The sequence below is a fragment of the Elephas maximus genome, chromosome 3 (genome assembly GCF_024166365.1).
Source record: "Elephas maximus indicus isolate mEleMax1 chromosome 3, mEleMax1 primary haplotype, whole genome shotgun sequence".
Classification (NCBI taxonomy): domain Eukaryota; kingdom Metazoa; phylum Chordata; class Mammalia; order Proboscidea; family Elephantidae; genus Elephas; species Elephas maximus.
The window spans coordinates 122,640,266-122,661,265 of NC_064821.1; the positions used below are offsets into that span (position 1 = coordinate 122,640,266).

At 36.8% G+C, this 21,000-nt stretch overlaps 1 protein-coding gene across 4 annotated transcripts in view; it reads right to left on the reverse strand.

The window, feature by feature from the left end:
* SLC44A5 (solute carrier family 44 member 5) overlaps nucleotides 1–21,000 on the reverse strand; it is a 521,479-nt gene that overhangs the window by 11,720 nt on the left and 488,759 nt on the right. For 3 of the 4 annotated variants that reach the window (XM_049875594.1, XM_049875592.1, XM_049875595.1), the window contains 6 exons: nucleotides 19,093–19,185; nucleotides 18,540–18,627; nucleotides 17,757–18,019; nucleotides 17,147–17,241; nucleotides 16,496–16,599; nucleotides 13,170–13,243 (listed from right to left, as the gene is read on the reverse strand). In XM_049875594.1, coding sequence (XP_049731551.1) covers nucleotides 13,170–13,243; nucleotides 16,496–16,599; nucleotides 17,147–17,241; nucleotides 17,757–18,019; nucleotides 18,540–18,627; nucleotides 19,093–19,185 — 717 coding nt within the window. The remainder of the gene's footprint in view (nucleotides 1–13,169; nucleotides 13,244–16,495; nucleotides 16,600–17,146; nucleotides 17,242–17,756; nucleotides 18,020–18,539; nucleotides 18,628–19,092; nucleotides 19,186–21,000) is intronic. The other variant, XM_049875596.1, reaches the window with a different exon arrangement.

Here is a 21,000-nt window from a genome sequence, read left to right on the forward strand (position 1 = left end):
TTTTAATGAAACAAACAGAAGATGGCATTGTAGAGCTGTCAGGTGCCATTGGTCGTGTCAGCCTTTCTCTAAAATGAGGCCTACAGACACCCTGAATTCTGAGGATGATGTGTTCTCTGATTTTATTCACTTAGGTTCTTTCAATTTTGCTGTTGTATAGAAGGAGAAAATGGCCAGAGACAACATGATAATGTGATTCATCTGAGGAATTTCTTGAGAAGAGGGGATAATAAAAATGAACAAATGCCAGTGGGTATAAAGATGCAGATGGATGTTGGAAGCAATCGTTTGAAAATATGAAGACAAATTAATGGTGTGAGAGAAAATTTCAATTTTTAAGTGAAAGGTAATATTCAAGTCAGGGGTCTGAAGCAAGATAGTGGCATTAGCAGCTTCATGCTCCAGTCCCTCCATAAAAACACCAAAAAAAAAAAAAAAAAGAAGCCTTACGAACAAACAGAAACTGGCAGAACCTACTTTGTCAGAACTCTGGAAACCTGTCAAAAGGTTATAGCAACTAAGTGAATGCGGAGTCAAGAAAAAGACAACACATAAATGACAGGAAAGCTTTAATATTCTACTTGCCTGTGCCCTACCCCCTCCACAGCTTGGTGTGGCCATCTTAAAGCAGCAGTGGCCAGCATTCCCAGAGAGGGAACCTAATCTCTGGCTTTAGACAGAGCAGAGCAGAGCAGACTGTATTCAAACATTATTGTGTATTTGTTTTAACCTGAGGGCTGCCTGAAAGACTAAAGCAAGGCACTTATCTTGATTTGGCCTATCTTGGAGATCAAGCAGGGTTGAGAGAACAGGCAGCCACCTAGGCCTTTGATCACCTGTCACTTCTCGGTGTTAAAGAGTGCCATCAAGGTATACAATAGGTCCTTAAAAGCTGGAAGGAGAGGACAGGGAAAGTTTCTTCTGGAAATTAAGGCTTTCAAAAAAAAAAAAAACTAGTGCCATCAAGTCATTTCTGACTATATGGAGGAATTGAGAAAGCCACACACATGCCCAGTGTAAGACACTCAGAAATTATCTGAGAAGACCCTACAACTTTACCTTGTGCTGATCTCTCTGCTCAGTGTTGAAAGAGGGTCCCAACAAAAAGACAATTTGCAAAGACTGGGAGGGGTTTGTTTGTTTTCCCCTGGTGTTCAACAAAATCTCTGTTGAAAGACTAGCTGAACAGAAGCTAAGAAACAGAGACTTCAGTGTCCACATACAACCAAGAAGGCAGACTTTGCAAAAATTGTTAGGGAGTGTTACTAAAAAAAGGATAACTACAACCGTCAACAATTACAAACGAAGCAAAAAAGCAATCCCCTGGGAAGGGGAAGAATTTGATTTCCAGAGTTACCACATTATAGTCTTCAAATGTTCCAGTTTCAACAACAACAACAAAGTCATAAGGCATTCAAAGGAACCAGAAAGGATGGCCCATTCAAAATAACAAAATAAACTGACAGAAACTGTCCCTGTAGAAACCCAGATAATGGACATACTAGACAAAGACTTTAAAGCAACAGTATTAATTATATTTGAAGACCTAAAGGAAAGTGTGGACAGAGAACTAAAGGAAATCAGGAAAATGATACGGGAAAACCAGAATATCAATAAAGAGATAAAAATGTTAAAAATGAACCAAAATGAAATACTATACCTTAAAAATAATACTTGAAATAAAAAAATAATGTAGAAAAGTGAACAGAGCCTAAGAGACTTGTGGGCACCATCAAAGCAGGTCAACATACCACATTTTGGGAGTTCCAAAAAGAGAAGAGAGAGAGAAAGAGGCAGAAAGAATATTTAAAGAAATAATGGCCAAAAACATCACAAACTTGATGAAAGATATGAATCTACACATCCAAGAAGTGCAATGAACCACGAGTAAAATAAACTGAAAGTGATTCACGCCAAGACACATTCTAATAAAACTCTTGAGAACCAAAGATAAAGAAGAAATTTTGAAAGCGGCAAGACAGAAGAGAATCATCACATGCAAGTGTCTTCAATAAGATTAAGCACCAATTGCTCCTCAGAATCTATGGAGGACAGAAGGCAGTGGGGTGACATATTTAAAGTGCTGGAAGAAAACCACGAATTCTATATCCAGTCAAACTGTACTTCAACAATGTGGGTAAAATTAAAACATTACTAAAAGTTGACAGAATTTGTTACCACAAGAGAGGCCCTAATAGAAATGCTAAAGGGTGTCCTTCAAGTTGACATAAAAGGACACTAGACAGTAACTTTTGTGTGAGGAAAAAAAGATCTGATTAAAGGCAATTTCAAGGGTAAATACGAAGGTCAGTTCTATGGCATTTCTGTGTTGTATCTAGACTTGTTATATCCTAAATGATTTAAAAGACAAATGCATAAAAATAATTATAAATTTCTGTATAAATTACATCTTGTGTAAAGATGTAATTTGTGACAACAATGACATTAAGTGTGGGGGGGGAAGAACCTTATCGAAAGAAAGTTTTTGAAGTTAAGCTGATATCAATTTAAACAGGTTGCTATAAATTTAGGATGTTAAATGTAATCCCCACAGTAACCAGAAAGAAAATACCCAAAAATATATACACAAAAGAAAACGAGAAGGGAATCAAAATAGTTGACTACAACAAATAAAATAAATACAAAGTAGGCAGTTTTGGAGGAAATGAGAAATGAGAAAGATACAAGACACAGAAAACAAATAGCAAATTGGTAAAGTAAGTCCTTCCTTATTGGTAATTACTTTAAATGTAAATGAATTAAACTCTCTAATCAAAATCAAAGATTGTCAGAATGCATAAGAAAACTTAATCAACTACAAGCTATCTATAAGATACCCACTTTCTATCCAAAGACACAAGTGGATTGAACGTGAAAGATGGGAAAAAAATATTCCATGAAAATAGTATCCAAAAGAGCTGAGGCGGCCATATCAATATCAGACAAAATAGACTTTAAGTCAAAACCTGTTACAAGAGACAAAGAAGGACATTATATAATAATAAAGTGTCAATTCATCAACAATATATAACAATTATAAATATTTATGTACCAAACAACAGAACCCCAAAATATATGAAGCAAATATTGACAGAACTGACGAAATAGACAGTTCTGCAGTAACAGTTGGAGACATCAGTACACCACTTCCTATAATGGATAGAACGTCTAGACAGAAGATCAGTCAAGAAATAGAGCATTTGAATGCCACTATAAACTAGTTTTTTCAGTTTTATAAACTAGACCTAATAGACATGTGGAATACTTCACTCAACAACATCAGAATACACATTCTTCTCCAGTGCACATTGATCATTCTATAAGGCAGACCATAATCTAGGTCAAAAAACAAGTCCCAATAAATCTAAAAAGATTTAAATCATATCAAATATCTTTTCCAACCACAACAGAATGAAACTAGAAATCAATAACAAAAAGAAAACTGAAAATTCCACAAATATGTGGAAATTGCACAACATTTTATTAAACTACCAATGGGTCAAAGAATAAATGACCAGGCGAATTATAAAATACTTAGAGACAAATGAAAATGAAAGCACAACATGCCAAAAAGGATGGGATGGAGCAATGGCAGTACTTACAGGGAATTTTATAGCTGTAAATAAAAATGAAGAAATATCTCAAATAAATAACCTAAATTCACAACTTGAGAAACTAGTAAAAGAAAACTAAACCAAAGCTACCAGAAGAAAGGAAATAACAAAGATTAGAGCAGAGATAAATGAAATAGAGAATAGAAAAACAACAGAGAAAACCAACAAAACCAAAAAGTTTGTGAAAAGAACAATAAAATTGACAATTTGACTGACAAGAAGAAAAAAGAAAGAGATGCAAATAACTAAAATCAGAAATGAAAGTGGTGACATTACTACCAACGCACAAAAAGGATCATAAGAGACTACTATGAACAATTCTACCAAAAAAATTAGATAACCTAGATAAAATTAACAAATTTCCAGAAAAAATAAGCTACCAAAATTGACTCAAGAAGAAATGGAGACTGTTAACAAGGTAATAGATTGAAACAGTAATCAAAAGCCTCCCAACAAAGAAAAGTTTAGGGCCAGATTACTTCACTGTTGAATTCTATCAAACATTTAAAGAAAAATTAACAAAATCTTTCTCAAATTTTTCCAAATGATAGAAGAGGAAGGAATATATCCTAACTCATTTGATGAGACCAACTTTACCCTGACACTAAAATGAGATAAAGACATCACCAGAAGAGAGAACTACAGGCCAATATTCTTTTCCCTTATGCCTAAAGATGCAAAATTCCTCAACAAAATACCAGCAAACCAAACCCAACAACATTTAAAAAGGCTTATATACTATCATCAAATATGGTTTATCCTAGCACTGCAGGGGTGGTTCAACATAAGATTAATATAACACATAAATACAACAAAGGAAAAGAGCCACATGATCATCTTAATTGGTGCAGAAAAGGCATTTGACTAAATTCAGAATCTTCTCATGTTAAAAACATTTGGCAAACTAGAACTAGAATAGAAAGTATTCAGCAAAATAAAGGACACTTATTAAAAACCCACATCTAACATCATACTCAAAAGACTGAAAACTTTCCCCTAAGATAAGTAAGAGATAAGGATGCCTGCTCTCACCACTGCTATGAAACACGGTACTGGAAATTCTAGACAGAGCAACTAGGCAAGAAAAAGAAATAAAAGGCATGCAAATCAGAAAGGAAGAATTAAAATTATCTGTATTTGCAAATGACATGATCCTATATTTAGAAAATCCCAAAGAATACACAAAAAAGCTACTAGAGGTAATAAATGAATTTAGGCAAGTTGCAGGGTATAAGATCAACACACAAAAATCAGTTGTGCTTCTATATATCAGCAATGAGCAGCTGAAAATGAAATTACAAAAACAATTCTGTTTATAATAACATCTAAAAGAATAAAATATCTAGGAACAAATTTAACCAGGGAGGTGAAAGACTTGTACATGGAAAATATAATACATTGCTGAAAGAAATTAAAGGCCTAAATAAATGGAAACACATCACATGTTCATGTATTGAAAATCAACATTAAGATGTCAAACTACCCAAAGTGATCTACAGATTCAACACCATACCTATCAAAGTGTCAATAGCCTTTTTGATAATTGGAAAAGCCAATTTCAAATCCATATGGAATTTCAAAAGGAGCCCTGGTGGTGCAAAATTTAAGCTACTGCTAAATGAAAGGTTGGCAGTTCGAACCCACCAATGGCTCTGCAGGAGAAAAGACACGTCCACTTGCTCTCATAAAGATTCCCCTAGGAAACCCTTTGGGGAATTTCTACTCTATCCTATAGGATCACTATGAGTAGGAATCAACACAACAACAACAACAACATGGAATTGCAAGTGGTCCTAAAGAGTAAAAATAATCTTGAAAAAGAACCAAGTAGGAGGACTCACACTTCCCAATATCTAAACATAGCATAAAGCTGCAATAATTAAAACAGTGTGGTGCTGGTGTAAGAATAGACATATAGACCAATGAAATAGAATTGAAAGTCCAGAAATAATCCCGTATATCAATGGCTAATTGATTTTGACAAGGGTGCCAAGTCCATTCAGTGGGGGAAGAATAGTCTCTTCAACAAATGATGCTGGGACAATTGGATCTCCACATACAGAAGAATGAAATTGGACCCATACCTCACACTATATATAGGATCCCCAACTTATGACTAGGTTCTGTTCCCATAACTACTCCGTTGTAAGTCGGTTCTAATGTAAGTCAAGAACCAACTCTTTTTTTTTTTTTTTAGTTTTCATTATTATTGCCTTTTATTATCAGTATACTTATAAATTTGATCTTTATTTGTCTTTAAGAGTTGGAAACATTACATCTGAGAACGATAACATCAGCAAATTGCACACTGCAACATTGTATGTAGTACATATTACTAGTGATAAGTTGTATACATGAAAAAAAAAAGAACGGTCCTAAGTGCAATTTGTTGTAACTCAAATATGTCATAAGTTGAGGACTACTTGTACAAAAATGAACTTAAAATTGATCAGTGACTTAAATATAAGAATTAAATTATAAAACTATTGGAAGAAGCCACAACAGTAAAAGTTGAAGACCTTCTTTTTGACAGTGGATTCTTAGCTATGACACTAAAACATGAGCAATAACAACAAAATAAATAGAACTTCATCAATAAAACTTGTGCATCAAAGGACTTTATCAAGAAAGTAAAGAGACAACCTACAGAATTGAGAAAATATTTGGTAACCACATGTCTGATATCCAGAATATATAAAACCTCCTACAACTTAAACAAACGACAACGATGAATGCAACTCCATTCTTCTTCAGTTTGTCATTCCTGGCACAGTAGACCACATGATTGTCTGATTCACAATGGCCAATACCAGTCCATTTCAGCTCACTAATGCCTAGGATATCAATCTTTATGTGTTCCATTTCATTTTTGATGATGTCTAATTTTCCTAGTCACATACTTCGTATATTCTGTGTTCCAGTTATTAGTGGGTGTTTGCAGCTGTTTTTTTTTCTCATTTTGAGTTATGCCACATCAGCAAATGAAGGTCCTGAAAGCTTAACTTCATACACATCATTAAAGTCATATTCTGAGTGCTTTCCAACCTGAGGGACTCATCTTCTGGCACTATATCAAACAATGTTCCACTGCTGTTCATAAAGTTTTCACTGGCTAATTTTTTTCAGAAGTAGACTGCCAGGTCCTTCTTCCTAGTCAACTGAAACCTGTCCACCATGGGTGACCCTACTGGTATTTGACTACCAGTGGCATAGCTTCCAGCATCACAGCAACATGCAAGCCCCCACAGTATGACAAACTGACAGACCTTTGGTCTTGAACATCAAGTAGCTAAAGCAAAAGGAATAAATAATGAACTAAAAGAGCTCAAAAGAAGATTTCAAAGGGTAGCTTGAAAAGACAAATTAAGGTACTATAATGACATATGCAAAAACCCGGAGTTAGAAAACCAAAAGGGAAGACAACATGCTCGGCATTTCTCAAGCTGAAAGAACTGAAGAAAAAATTCAAGCTTTGAGTTGTAACAGTGAAGGATTCTCTGGTCAAAATATTGAACTACGCAGGAAGGACCAAAAGATGGAAGGGATACATAGAATCACTGTACCAAAAAGAATTGGTTGACCTTCCACCATTTCAGGAGGAAGCATAAGATCAAGAGCTGATGGTACTGAAGGAAGAAGTCCAAGCTGCATTGAAGACACTGGTGGAAAACAGGGCTCCAGAATTTGATGGAATACCAATTAAGATATTTCAACAAACAGATGCAGCACTAGAAGCGCTCACTTGGGTATGCCAACAAATTTGCAAGACAGCTACCTGGCCAACCAACTGGAAGAGATCCATATTTATCGCTATTTCAAAGAAAGGTGATCCAACCAAATGTGAAAATTATCAAACAATACCATTAATATCACTTGCAGGTAAAATTTTGCTGATGATGATTTGAAAGCGGTTGCAGCAGAGAACTGCCATAAATTCAGGCCAGATTCAGAAGAGGACATGGAGCAAGGGATATCATTGCTGATATCAGATGAATCTTGGCTGAAAGCAGAGAATATCAGAAAGATGTTTGCCTGTGTTTTATTGATGACGCAAAGGCATTCGACTGTGTGGATCATAACAAATTATGGGTAACATTGTGAAGAATGAGGTTTCCAGAACACATAATTGTGTTCATGAGGAACCTGTACCTAGATCAACTGGCAGTCATTCAAGCAGAACAAGGGGGATACCACGTGTTTTAAAGTCAGGAGAGGTACGTGTCAGGGTTGTATCCTTTCACCATACTTGTTCAACCTGTATGATGAGCAAATAATCCGATAAACTGGCCTATATGAAGAAAAACAGGGCATCAGGAAGACTTATTAACAACCTGCATTTTGCAGATGACACAACCTTGCTTGCTGAAAGTGAAGAGGACTTGAAGCACTTACTGATGAAGATCGAAGACCACAGCCTTCAGTATGGATTGCACCTCAACATAAAGAAAAAAAACAAAAACAAAAACCTCACAACTGAACCAATAAGCCACGTTATGATAAATGGAGAAAAGATTGAAGTTGTCAAGGGTTTCATTTTACTTGTATCCACAATCAACTCCCACGGAAGCCGCAGTCAAGAAACCAAAAGATGCATTGCATTGGGCAAATCTGCTGCAAAGGACCTCTTTAAAGTGTTGAAGAGCAAAGACGTCACCTTGAAGACTAAGGTGCGCCTGATCCAAGCCATGGTATGTTCTTTTTTTTCCTTTTTTAAATTAATTTTTATTGTGTTTTAAATGAAAGTTTACAAATCAGGTCAGTCTCTCATACAAAAATTTACATACAGTTGCCATACACTCCTAATTGCTCTCCCTCCAATGAGACAGCACAGTTCTTCCCTCCAGTCTCTCTCCTCATGTCCCTTCTGGCCCCCTCTGGCCTCTCATCCCCCTTCCAGACAGGAGATGGCAACATAGTCTCATGTGTCCACTTGATCCAAGAAGCTCGTTCTTCACCAGTATCATTTTCCATCCCCTATTCCAGTCCAATCCCTGCCTGAAGAGTTAGCTTTCGGAATGGTTCCTGTCTTGGGCTAATAGCAGATCTGGGGACCATGGCTTCTGGGGTCCCTCCAATCCAAGTCTGACATTAAGTCTGGTCTTTTTATGAGAATTTGGGGTCTGCATCCCACTGCTCTCCTGTTCCCTCAGGGTTTCTCTGTTGAGTTCCCTGTCAGGGCAGTCATCGATTGTGGCCGGGCACCATCTAGCTCTCCTGGTCTCAGGCTGATGTAGTCTCTGGTTTATGTGGTCCTTTCTGTCTCTTAGGTTCATAATTACCTTGTGTCTTTAGTGTTCTTCATTCTCCCTTGCTCCAGGTGGGCTGAGACCAATTGTTGCATCTTAGATGGCCTCTCGATAGTGTTTAAGACCCCAGATGGCACTCTCCAAAGTGGGATGCAGAATGTTTTCTTAATAGATTTTATTATGACAATTGACTTAGCTGTCCCCTGAAACCATGGTCCTCAACCCCCCACACCTGCTACGCTGGCCTTTGAAATGTTCAGTTTATTCAGGAAACCTCTTTGCTTTTGGTTTAGTCCATTTGTGTTGACCTCTCCTGTATTGTGTATTGTCTTTTCCTTCACCTAAAATAAAACTTACCTACTATCTAATTGGAAACGCTGGTGGTGTAGTGGCTAAGTGCTACAGCTGCTAACAAAGAAATCGGCAGTTCGAATCCGCCAGGTGCTTCTTGGAAACTCTATGGTGCAGTTCTACTCTATCCTATAGGGTCACTATGAGTAGGAATTGACTCGATGGCAGTAGGTTTTTGGTTGGGTTACTATGTAATTAGTGAATACCCCTCTCTCTCCCTCCCTCCCTCCCCTTCTCGTAACGATCAAAGAACATTTTCTTCTCTGTTTAAACTGTTTCTCCAGTTCTTATAGTAGTGGTCTTATACAATATTTGTCCTTTTGCAATTGACTAATTTCACTTAGCATACTGTCTTCCAGATTTCGCCATGTTATGAAACGTTTCATGGGTTCAACGTTGTTCTTTATCGACGCATAGTATTCCATCGTGTGAATATACCGTAGTTTATTTATCCATTCATCCTTTGTTGGGCACCTTGCTTGCTTCCAACTTTTCGCTATGGTAAACAGTGCTGCAATGAACATGGGTGTGCATATATCTGTTTGTGTAAGGGCTCTTATTTCTCTAGGATATATTCCAAGGAGTGGGATTGCTGGATCGTATGGTAGTTCTATTTCCAGTTTTTTGAGGAGGCGCTAAATTGATTTCCAAAGTGTTTGTGCCATTTTACATTCCCACCAGCAGTGTATAAGTGTCCCAGTCTCTCCACAACACCTCCAACATTTATTATTATGTGTTTTTTGGCTTAATGCCAGCCTTGTTGGAGTGAGATGGGCTCTCATTGTAGTTTTGATTTGCATTTCTCTAATGGCTAATGATTAAGAGCATTTCCTCTTGTATCTGTTAGCTACCTGAATGTCTTCTTTAGTGAAGTGCCAGTTCATATCCTTTGCCCATTTTTTAATTGGGTTATTTGTCTTTTTGTTGTTGAGGTTTTGCAGCACTTTGTAGATTTTAGAGATCACGCGCTGATCGGAAATGTCATAGCTAAAAACTTTTTCCCAGTCTGTAGGTAGTCTTTTTACTCTTTTGGTGAAGTCTTCGGATGAGCATAAGTGTTTGATTTTTAGAAGCTCCCAGTTATCTGGTTTCCCTTCGGCATTTTTAGTAATGTTTTCTATTCTATTTATGCCATGTATTAGGGCTCCTAATGTTGTCCCTATTTTTCCTTCCATTATCTTTACCGTTTTAAACTTTATGTTTAGGCCTTTGATCCATTTTGAGTTAGTTTTTGTGCATGGTGTGAGGTATGGGTCTTGTTTCATTTTCTTGGAGATGGATATCCAGTTGTGCCAGCACCATTTGTTAAAAAGGCTGTCTTTCCCCCAATTAACTGACTTTGGGCCTTTGTCAAATATCAGCTGCTCATATGTGGATGGATTTATGTCTGGATTCTCAATTCTGTTCCATTGGTCTATGTATCTGTTGCTGTACCAGTACCAGGCTGTTTTGACTACAGTGTTGGTATAATAGGTTCTAAAATCAGGTAGAGTGAGTTCTCCCACTTTGTTCTTCTTTTTTAATAATGCTTTACTTATCCAGGGCCTCTTTCCCTTCCATATGAAGTTGGTGATTTGTTTCTCCATCTCATTAAAAAATGCTGTTGGAATTTGGATCAGAATTGCATTGTCTCTTTAGATGGCTTTTGGTAGAATAGACATTTTACAATGTTAAGTCTTCCTATCCATGAACAAGGTGTGTTTTTCCACTTATGTAGGTCTCTTCTGGTTTCTTACGGTAGTGTCTTGTAGTTTCCTTTGTATAGGTCTGTTACATCTCTGGTAAGATTTATTCCTAAGTATTTTATCTTCTTGGGGGCTACTGTAAATGGTATTGATTTGGTGATTTCCTCTTCGATATTCTTTTTGTTGGCATAGAGGCATCCAACTGATTTTTATATGTTTATCTTGTATCCTGATACTCTGATGAACTCTTCTATTACTTTCAGTAGTTTTCTTGAGGGTTCTTTAGGGTTTTCTGTGTATGAGATCAAGTCATCTGCAAATAGAGATACTTTTACTCCTTCCTTGCCAATCTGGATGCCCTTTATTTCTTTATGTAGCCTAATGCTCTAGCTAGGACCTCCAGCACTATGTTGAATAAGAGTGGTGATAAGGGGCATCCTTGTCTGGTTCCTCTTCTCAAGGGGAATGCTTTCAGAATCTCTCCATTTAGGATGATGTTGGCTGTTGGCTTTGTATAAATGCCCTTTATTATGTTGAGGAATTTTCCTTCTATTCCTATTTTGCTGAGAGTTTTTATCATGAATGGGTGTCGGACTTTGTCAAATGCCTTTTCTGCATGAATTGGTAAAATCATGTGGTTCTTGTGTCTTATTTATATGGTAGATTACATTAATTTTTTTCTAAATTTGAACCATCCCTGCATACCTGGTATAAATCCCACTTGGTTTGGGTCATGATGAATTATTTTTTTGATATGTTGTTGAATTCTATTGGCTAGAATTTTGTTGAGGATTTTTGCATCTATGTTCATGAGGGATATAGGTCTGTAATTTTCTTTTTTTGTGGCATCTTTAGCTGGTTTTGGTATCAGGGATATGCAGCAAGCCATGGTATTTTCAATTGCATCATATGCATGTGAAAGCTGGACAATGAATAAGGAAGGCTGAAGAAGAATTGATGCCTTTCAATTACAGTGTTGGTGAAGAATATTGAATATACCATGGACTGCCAAAAGAATGAACAAATCTTTCTTGCAAGAAGTACAGCCAGGATGCTCCTTAGAAGCAAGGATGGCAAGACTTCGTCTCGCATACTTTGGAGGGATCAGTCAATGGAGACGGACATCATGCTTGACAATATAGAGGGTCAGTGAAAACAAGGAAGACCCTCAAGAAGATAGATTGACACAGTGGCTGCAACAAAGGACACAAGCATAACAATGATTGTGATGATGGCACAGGGCTGAGCAGTTTTTTGGTCTGTTGTACATAGGGTTGCTATGCATCAGAACCAATTTGATAGCACCTAACAACAACAATAACAACCTAAAAAAAACAAACCACACAACTAAAAAATGGGCAAGGCACTTTGAATAGACATTTTACCCAAGAAGACCTACAAAGGGCCTACAAGGGCATGAAAAGATTCTCAACATCATTAGTCATTAAGAAAATGCTAATCACAACCACAATGAGATGCTGCTTCATCACCACTAGGATGGCTATTATCAAAAAAATGGAAAATGACAAGTGTTGGTGAGGTTGTAGAGTAATTGTAACCCTCATCTATTGCCAGTGAGAATGTAAAATGGTGCAGCCGCTGTGGAAAACAGTTTGACAGCTCTTCAAAAAGTTAAACATAGAATTACCATATACTGAATCCACTAGCCCCTCCTTAGAAACCCTATGGATCAGTTCTACTCTGTCCTATAGGGTCACTATGAGTCAGAATCAACTGAATGGCAATGGGTATGCATAATATACAAACCATGGAATGTTATATCCAGTCATAAAGAAAAATGAAGTACTGATACATGCTATGACAAGGGTGAACCTTGAAAATCTTATGCTTAGTGAAATGACAGACACAAAATGACAAATATTATTATGATTCTACTTATTTAAAATATCTAGAATAGGCAGACAATAGAAACAAAAATTTATTAGCAGTTATGAAGGGCTGGGGGAGGAAAGAATGAGGAGCTACTGCATAAGGGGTACAAAATTTCTGGTAAGGTGATTTAAAAAAACTTTTGGAAATGGATAGTGGTGGTGGTCACACAACATAGTCAATGCAATTAATGTCACTGAATTGTACACTTAAAAATAGTTAAAATAGCATTTCTTTTGTTATATATATTTAACCATGATAAAAAATTTAAAAAAGATAATATTCATGTCTAATAAGGCCACTGATACTTATAGAGCATGTGAAGTATATAATGCTCAAGGTTCACCATGTTGCCTATTGCAGTGTTCAGCTTGATTGCTTACCTTACAACATTTCTCATCAGGAGATTGAAAGCATCTCTTGCTGACTTGCAGAAATTTTTGCCATATATTGCAATCTGAAGAAGAGAGTTGACATTATTCTGGAGTCAGTAACATACTCTAACAAGACCAGAGGACAATCCAATGACAGGAAAATAATCAAATTAATAATCTTCCATCTATATATCTACCCCTCCCCTCTTTCCACCTTTTGGGTTTATAGCAGGCCTGTGTGTCCCTGACTCTCAAGGTCATTGACAATAAGATGTGCCTTCGATGCTAGATGGCCCTATGCTCCATGGAGATTTAAAAAAAAAAAAAAATTGCCTTCAAGTCGATTCTGATTCATAGTGACCCTATAGGACAGAGTAGAACTGCTCCACAAGGTTTCCAAGGAGTGCCTGGTGGATTTGAACTGCCAACCTTTTGGTTAGCAGCCAAACACTTAACCACTATGCCACCAGGTTCCCCCATGGGGATTGGACAGCTTCAAATATAGGCACTTTTTTTTTTTTTTTTTTCTCAAATCCCAGGTAATGAGTATGCCTTTGAAATGTTTTTGCTAGGATTTCTTGGTGAACAGGTTACATGTTTGTAGTTGCCACATTAAAAATCACTTAGGCAACACAAAAAGGCAAATAACCCAATTAAAAAATGGGCAAAGGATATGAAGTGGCACTTCACCAAAGAAGACATTCAGGCAGCTAACAGATACATCAGGAAATGCCAACGATCATTATTCATTGGAGAAATGCAAATCAAAAGTACAATGAGACACCATCTCACCCCAATGAGGCTAGCATTAATCCAAAAAACACAAAATAACAAATTTTGGAGAGGTTGTGGAGTGACTGGAACATTTATACACTGCTGGTGGGAATGTAAAATGGTACAAACACTTCGGAAATTGATTTGGCACTTCCTTAAAAACCTAGAGATAGAAGTACCATACGTTCCGCAGTCCCACTCCTTGGAATATACCCTAGAGAAATAAGAGCTGTCACACCAATGGATATATGTATACCCATGTTCATTGCAGCACTATTCACGATAGCAAAAAGGTGGAAGCAACCTAGGTGCCCATCAACAGATGAATGGAGAAATTATGGTATATTCACACAATGGAATACTATGCAATGACAAAGAACAATGATGAATCTGAGAAACATAACTGGAATGCATTATTCTGAGTGAAATTAGTCAGTTGCCAAAGGACAAATACTGTATGAGACCACTATTATAAGAACACAAGAAAAGGTTTAAACACAGAAGAAAACATTCTTTGATGGTTTTGAAGGTGGGGAGGGAGGGAGATGGGTATTCACTAACTAGGTAGTAGATAAGATTTATCTTAGTTGAAGGGGAGGGCAACATACTATACAGGGGAAGTCAGCACAACTGGACTAAACCAAAAGCTAAGAAGTTTCCTGAATACAAGCAAATGTTTCAAAGGACAGAGTAACAGAGGCAGGGGTCTGGGGACCACGGTTTCAGGGGACATCTAGGTCAACTGGCATAACAAAGTTTATTAAGAAAATGTTCTGCATCCCATTTTGGTAAAAGGCATCTGGGGTCTTAAAAGCTAGAGAGTGGCCATCTAAGATACATCAATTGGTCCCAACCCACCTGGACCAGAGGAGAATGAAGAACACCGAAGACACAAGGAAAATAGTAGCCCAAGAGAAAGAAAGGGCCACATAAACCAGAGACTCCATCAGCCTGAGACCAGAAGAACTAGATGGTGCCCAGCTACCACCAATGACTGCCCTGACAGGGAACACAACAAACAGTCCCTGATGGAGCAGGAGAAAAGTGGGGTGCAGATCTCAAATTCTAGTAAAAAGGCCAGACTTAATGGTCTGACTGAGACTGGATGGACCCCAGAAGACATAGCCACCAGACTCTCTGTTAGTCCAGAACTAAAACCATTCCAGAAGCTAACTCTTCAGACAAAGATTAGACTGGACTAGAAGACATAAAATGATACTCATGAAGACAGTGCTTCTTAGCTCAAGTAGATACATGACACTAAATGAGCACCTGCTGTCTGGAAGCAAGATGAGAAGGCAAAAAGGAACAGGGGCTGGTTGAATGGACACAGGAAACCCAGTGTGGAAAGGAAGAGTGTGCTGCCACATTATAGGGAGAGCAACTAGGGTCACATAACAATGTGTGTATAAACTTTTGTATGAGAAACTAACTTGAACTGTAAACTTTCACTTAAAGCACACACAGAAAAAAAAAAAAAAGACCAGACCTACTGGTCTGATAGAGACTAGAGAAACCCTAAGAGCATGGCCCCCAGATACCCTTTTAGCTCAGTACTGAAGTCACTTCTGAGGTTCACTCTTCAGCCAAAGATTAGACAGGCCCATAAAACAAAACGAGACTCAAGGGGCACACCAGCTCAGGGTTAAGGACTAGAAAGCAGGAGGGGACAGGAAAGCTGGTAATAGGGAATCCAAGGTCGAGAAGGAAGAGTATTGACATATCATGGGGTAGGTAACGAATGTCATAAAACAATATGTATCTCTGTTGCTGTCATAAAACAATATGTATACTAATTGTTTAATGAGAAGCTAGTTTTTCTGTAAACCTTCATCTAAAGAACAATAATAATAAAAAAAGAACAATAATAATAAAAAAAGAAAATAATAAAAAAAATTATTCTTAGGAAACACAATGTCTTTCACTATACTTGATTTACTGATTAAAAGGGCTCAATAAAATACTCTCACTGGAGTAAATTAATGGCTATTTGAATGTCTGTACTAAACAACTTTCCAGGCCTTGTGTCACTGTGATAATGAGCAAGTGTCATAAAGATCATAGATGCTAAATTTTAGAAGAATTACATTTCCATATCCCCTATTAATTAGATTCTCTCTTTAGAAGCCTCCATATTCCCATGGGAAATAAGCAACACATTCAGTCAGGCATTGTCAATGCCCACACACTTCAACCCAAGATTCATAAAAGGATCAGACTGTTCCTTAAGTATGCATAAATCCTACAGTTAGAAAGGTATTTTCCTCTCAGAGTGAAATAGAGACTAAATCATTTTCAATGTTGCATACTTTTAAATTTCCAGTATAAATAATATTTTTCTTCTCCAAGAACACATTGAAGGTAATAATGAAACACAGTTAAGATATTATCTTAACTAGGAAAGCATAGACCAGAATCATGCATTCGATTCACAAATCCTTTTCCCAACACGGTGATAAATGCAATTGCAGGATGTAAAAGTGCTTTAGAGATAACAATGTAGGCATGAGGTTCAGGTTTACAAAGAAGAGGCTTAGTAAATAAAAAATTTATCTTCTTACCATGATATAGGCATTTCTGTTTAAAAACTTTACCACTTTTTCCAAACACCAGAAACAGCATTTCAGGCAGCATTGTAGGAATTTAGAAACCTTGTTATGGGCATCTGTGGAAATAGATATTTGAATCTATTAATGATTTTCAACTGAACCCTATGAATCACAACAAATAATAATAAAACCTTTTAAGATGCATTCTAAACAGAGTTTATGTTTTTGTAAACTATGGGTGTCAGGTATGAAGTTTAATGTCAATGGCACCGCATTTATATTTCAAGACTGACCTGAGCTCTACACTTGGAGCTACCTACCCAACATCTCCATCATGCTTCTCAACATTAACATGCCAAAACCAGAATTCTTGGTCTCCTCTTTCAAATTTGCTTCTCCTGGTTTCCACATATTAATAAATAGCATCACACACTTTTTCTATCTTTTACTTACCACTGTTTTTTTGCTCTCCCTCCCCTGACATCCAATCTCTCAACAAGTCCTGTTGGCCTTTCCTTCAAAATATATCCCACATCTGACCATCTCTATTCTTACTACTGTAATCCAAGCTACAGTCCTCAGGTGTCCCCCCACCTCCTGCCCCAGTCTATTCTCTACACAGAAGTCAGAAAATCTAAGAAAAGATAAATTCTGGAATCTTACTTTTAAGACGGTGGTCCATGTATTCTAGGGTAATTCTAAACATTTGAATTAATGCAAGAATTAAAGATCCAAATGCTAGGGAACCTGTGTGATACCTGGGCAAAGATAAAATGAGAATAAAAGTTAAATTGTCTTTACTACTAACTGAAAGGTTGCTGGTTGAACAATTTTTACAGATAGAAACGATTAATAGGAAAGAGCCTCTGCCCTCTTTTATTCAGATTGATAAAGGCCTCCAAAGAGGATTTTAAACCATATACATTCGTCTTGCTCTTCATCAACAAAAATAATACAAGTAGCTTGTCATCATAAAATAGGGTATTTGAGCTGAGCAATGGAGTTGATAGAGCCAGGTTAATCCTTTAATTTGGTTACTCCATTACCTCTGCCCCTCTCTAGTGGCCTTACGGCATTTAGAAGGATATTGGTATGGATAGAGATGGTAAAACTGTGACTATGATACCAGGCAAAGCCAGTGGGCATCCATGGATCTTGAATCTTACCTTTGACCCATTTGTATGTTGTCACTTGAATTAATCAGCCAAGACTGAATTATAAGCACACTAAACATAACTGGAAAGATAGATGTAGGGTTCACCATAGAGCTTACCTTATGGCTCGTCCAAATGCAGTAAAGAGTGGAAATGGTGGGATGTCATCAGGTTTTTTTGTGGCCCAGTAATAAGCAGCGAAGGCACCAGCAAGGGTACACTGACCCAATGCAAGGACAAAGTTTATAAGCCAGAGAAAGGCAAATAGATTGTATAACTGAAAGATTGTGATGTATTGATGATACAGGCTCTTTCCACCATAGAAAGCAAAGTTACACATAGCCCCAGGGCAAGCTTTGTAAATTTCAGTTGTATTAAAAATCTGCACTCAGAAAAATAAAATAAAACATATAGAGAATATATTAGCTGCCATTACATCTTCCCTGCCTTCTCTTCTAGCCCCCAACTGCATGTTGTATTTTTTTCTCGATTAGCTTCTGCTATTACTCTATTTTCTACCACATCATTTTATATAATTCTTTACTGAAGAATTATATCTATAAATCTTTAATGAGTTCTATAAGATATCACATTTGCCATAATATGCTTATCTCTGTGTACCCACTACATAATTTCACATTTATAGTCTTGTCATTGACCATGCATGCTGCTTGGATGTATGATAGGACAAGGGAGATCTCAGGAAATAATTATAGTGCTTTCACTCCATTCTGCCCACTGTTCTCAGTGCTCTCCCAATACCACCTGCCCATCCCTTCCCTTCTCAGCAGTGATCCCCATCAGTGCACAGGATTTCTCTTTCAGGGTATGAACAACTGCAAGGTGTAATATAGTAGAGTTCTGTCCTGAACTAGGTAAATGAGAGAGTTTCTTTTACTTACCTCTGGGTCACAGGTTTTATTTTCATGTACACATTGCCCCCCAGGGGTTATGACTTTATATATAGGTGTCCCTGATGTAGCCAAGAAACTGAGCGATCTTGATTAAGGATAAATTATTTATCATTAGGTTGAAAATGAATGAACAAACAAGAAAAGAATGCAGATGACTCAAAAATCTATGGAGATATTAACTTCAAAAATGACCATTATTGTAATATTTTAATAGCTCATCCATTTTTCAGAACCAGATTAATGTGACCTGGGCCAGCTGTACTGAGTTGTCCCTTAAAAACAATAAAATATATAACAGCTTTATTAGATTATTGCCAAGGAGACCTACCACTATGAAGACAAAACAAAATCTACCATATGACTAATTGAGGAAAAATTCCATCAGTGTATGGAAATTTTTTAGTTTGGAAAAAAAAAATTAAGTTATTTCTTTAGGATGTTCCTAGTCCTCCCAGGTATGGAAGACACTGTGGAACAAACTCATGGCTCCAGAAGAGTAATGTGGACCCGAGGTTTAAAGTGGTCAATTACCAAAGGATACACTGCTGTCACGGCCCAGTAGGAAATGCAGATTGAGATCAAAATGAAAGTTAAAACTGGATAAATTAATGTACTGGGAATGTATCCAATAGCTCTGAAATAAACAAAAAATTGAAATTCAAAATGATTCAGAATTATAGTTTCTCAATTAAATTGTTTTCTGTTAGAACTAGAAGTAAACCTTAGACTGAATTAGTTCTAAGAACAATGTTAGTAACCATTACCTCTCTCTCTCTCTCTCTTTTTTTTTTCCTTATCATTCTGGCATATTAGTTGGTTTTAACTTTTTTGTCAATTTCTATTTTTTAAAATAATTTATGGATAGTCTTCCAATGCTCATGTATAATTCTTGCCAAACTTTCCCCCAAACTTCTCTCTTTGGCTATTTCTGTCTGATCCATGAAGACCTGATATAGTCATGAGATTTCTTCCCTTTGTTTAGATTCTTAGACTCGTAGAATTGGAGAGGACCTTGAAGATCATCTATTCAACTGCAGGAATCCCTCCCTAATTCAGGAATCCCTTCTATTCTATCTTTGAAATGTGTTCACCAGCCTCTGGTGACCACATTGAATGATGGGAACTTATTTTTACATGACACTACTTATTCTATTTTCTTAACAATCAAATTATTAGAAAGTTCTTCTATAGCTGTCTGCCTGTAACTTACTTCCACCGCCTTCTGAGGAAGAGATGACCATCCTACCACCTTTCCCACATGGAAACTCTTCAAATGATTCCTTATTCTTTCCTTCTCTAGGATAATCATTTCTTTGTATTTCCTCATAGGACATGATTTATGAAATGTTCACCATCCTAGCTGCCCTGTTCCTAACTGCTCCCTTTGAAAGTCCTTTTCAGCATATGACAGTACTTTTTGATATAGCCACTGAGAAATATGATGAAACTAGTACTACTCCTAATTTATCCTACCTTTGATATATCTCACAGTCCTTTTGCATTTGTTACCTTCTTTGCCTATTTGTGCTATGCTGTTCTCTCCTTTGTCCATATACTACCTTTAAGTGAATTTATTTAGCATTCCTAGACATTTACCTTGTATTCTCACACCTGTTTATTCCAGGTCTTATTTTCTTCTCAGCAAAATATCAACCTGTCACAGCTATAGCGGCCTTTAAGGGATCATTTTCACCAGAAGGAGAATCAAAATCCCGATTCCCCCTGAAAGACTAGCAATTAGAATTTAAGACTTTTTTCCCACAATGCTAAGCTACATACACATATTGTTAAAGACAAACAAGTTGGGCAAGTTACAGTGAATTGCACAATATCATACTATTTAAGAAATAAACCCAGTAAATCAGTAGTTTCCAATGACTAATGATAGTGCTTCAGTTATCGTGGGAAGGAGAGTTTAATTTAACAAATTGCTTGTGAAGTATTTAAACCAATGGCTTTAGGCGGCATTATTATTATTATAAATGGTAATTTTATTAAAATAATCTTTAAAAATTGTTTAAAATGATTTGGTCCTTGGTCATTAACAACTTAGTTTCCATCATTCTAAATAGAGAGCATGAACTGTTGGCTTTATAGCAATGCTTTCCTTGTTTCTCTCACGAATTATTCAAGTTTATTGTCCTCAAGTGACCTTTTGGAACAGTTTGGAAGCTGTAGGTGTTATTACCTCTCAGCAAGAATTTTATGGAACATTTAATATGTCTATCTTGCAGCATTTTAAAAAATGAAAATGGCTCTGTGTATAAAGTGTCTATGAATTACAGGCTGTAGAAAGAAAATGTATAGTTTGGTGCCACTAGAAGCAATTGTCCTATTAGCAAATTTCATACAGAAATGGTAATATCACATAATTGGCTGCCTAGAATTATGGTGATTTAAAGTTCTGCAAATAATCTCAGACCAAGTATGGAAATAATATAACATATAA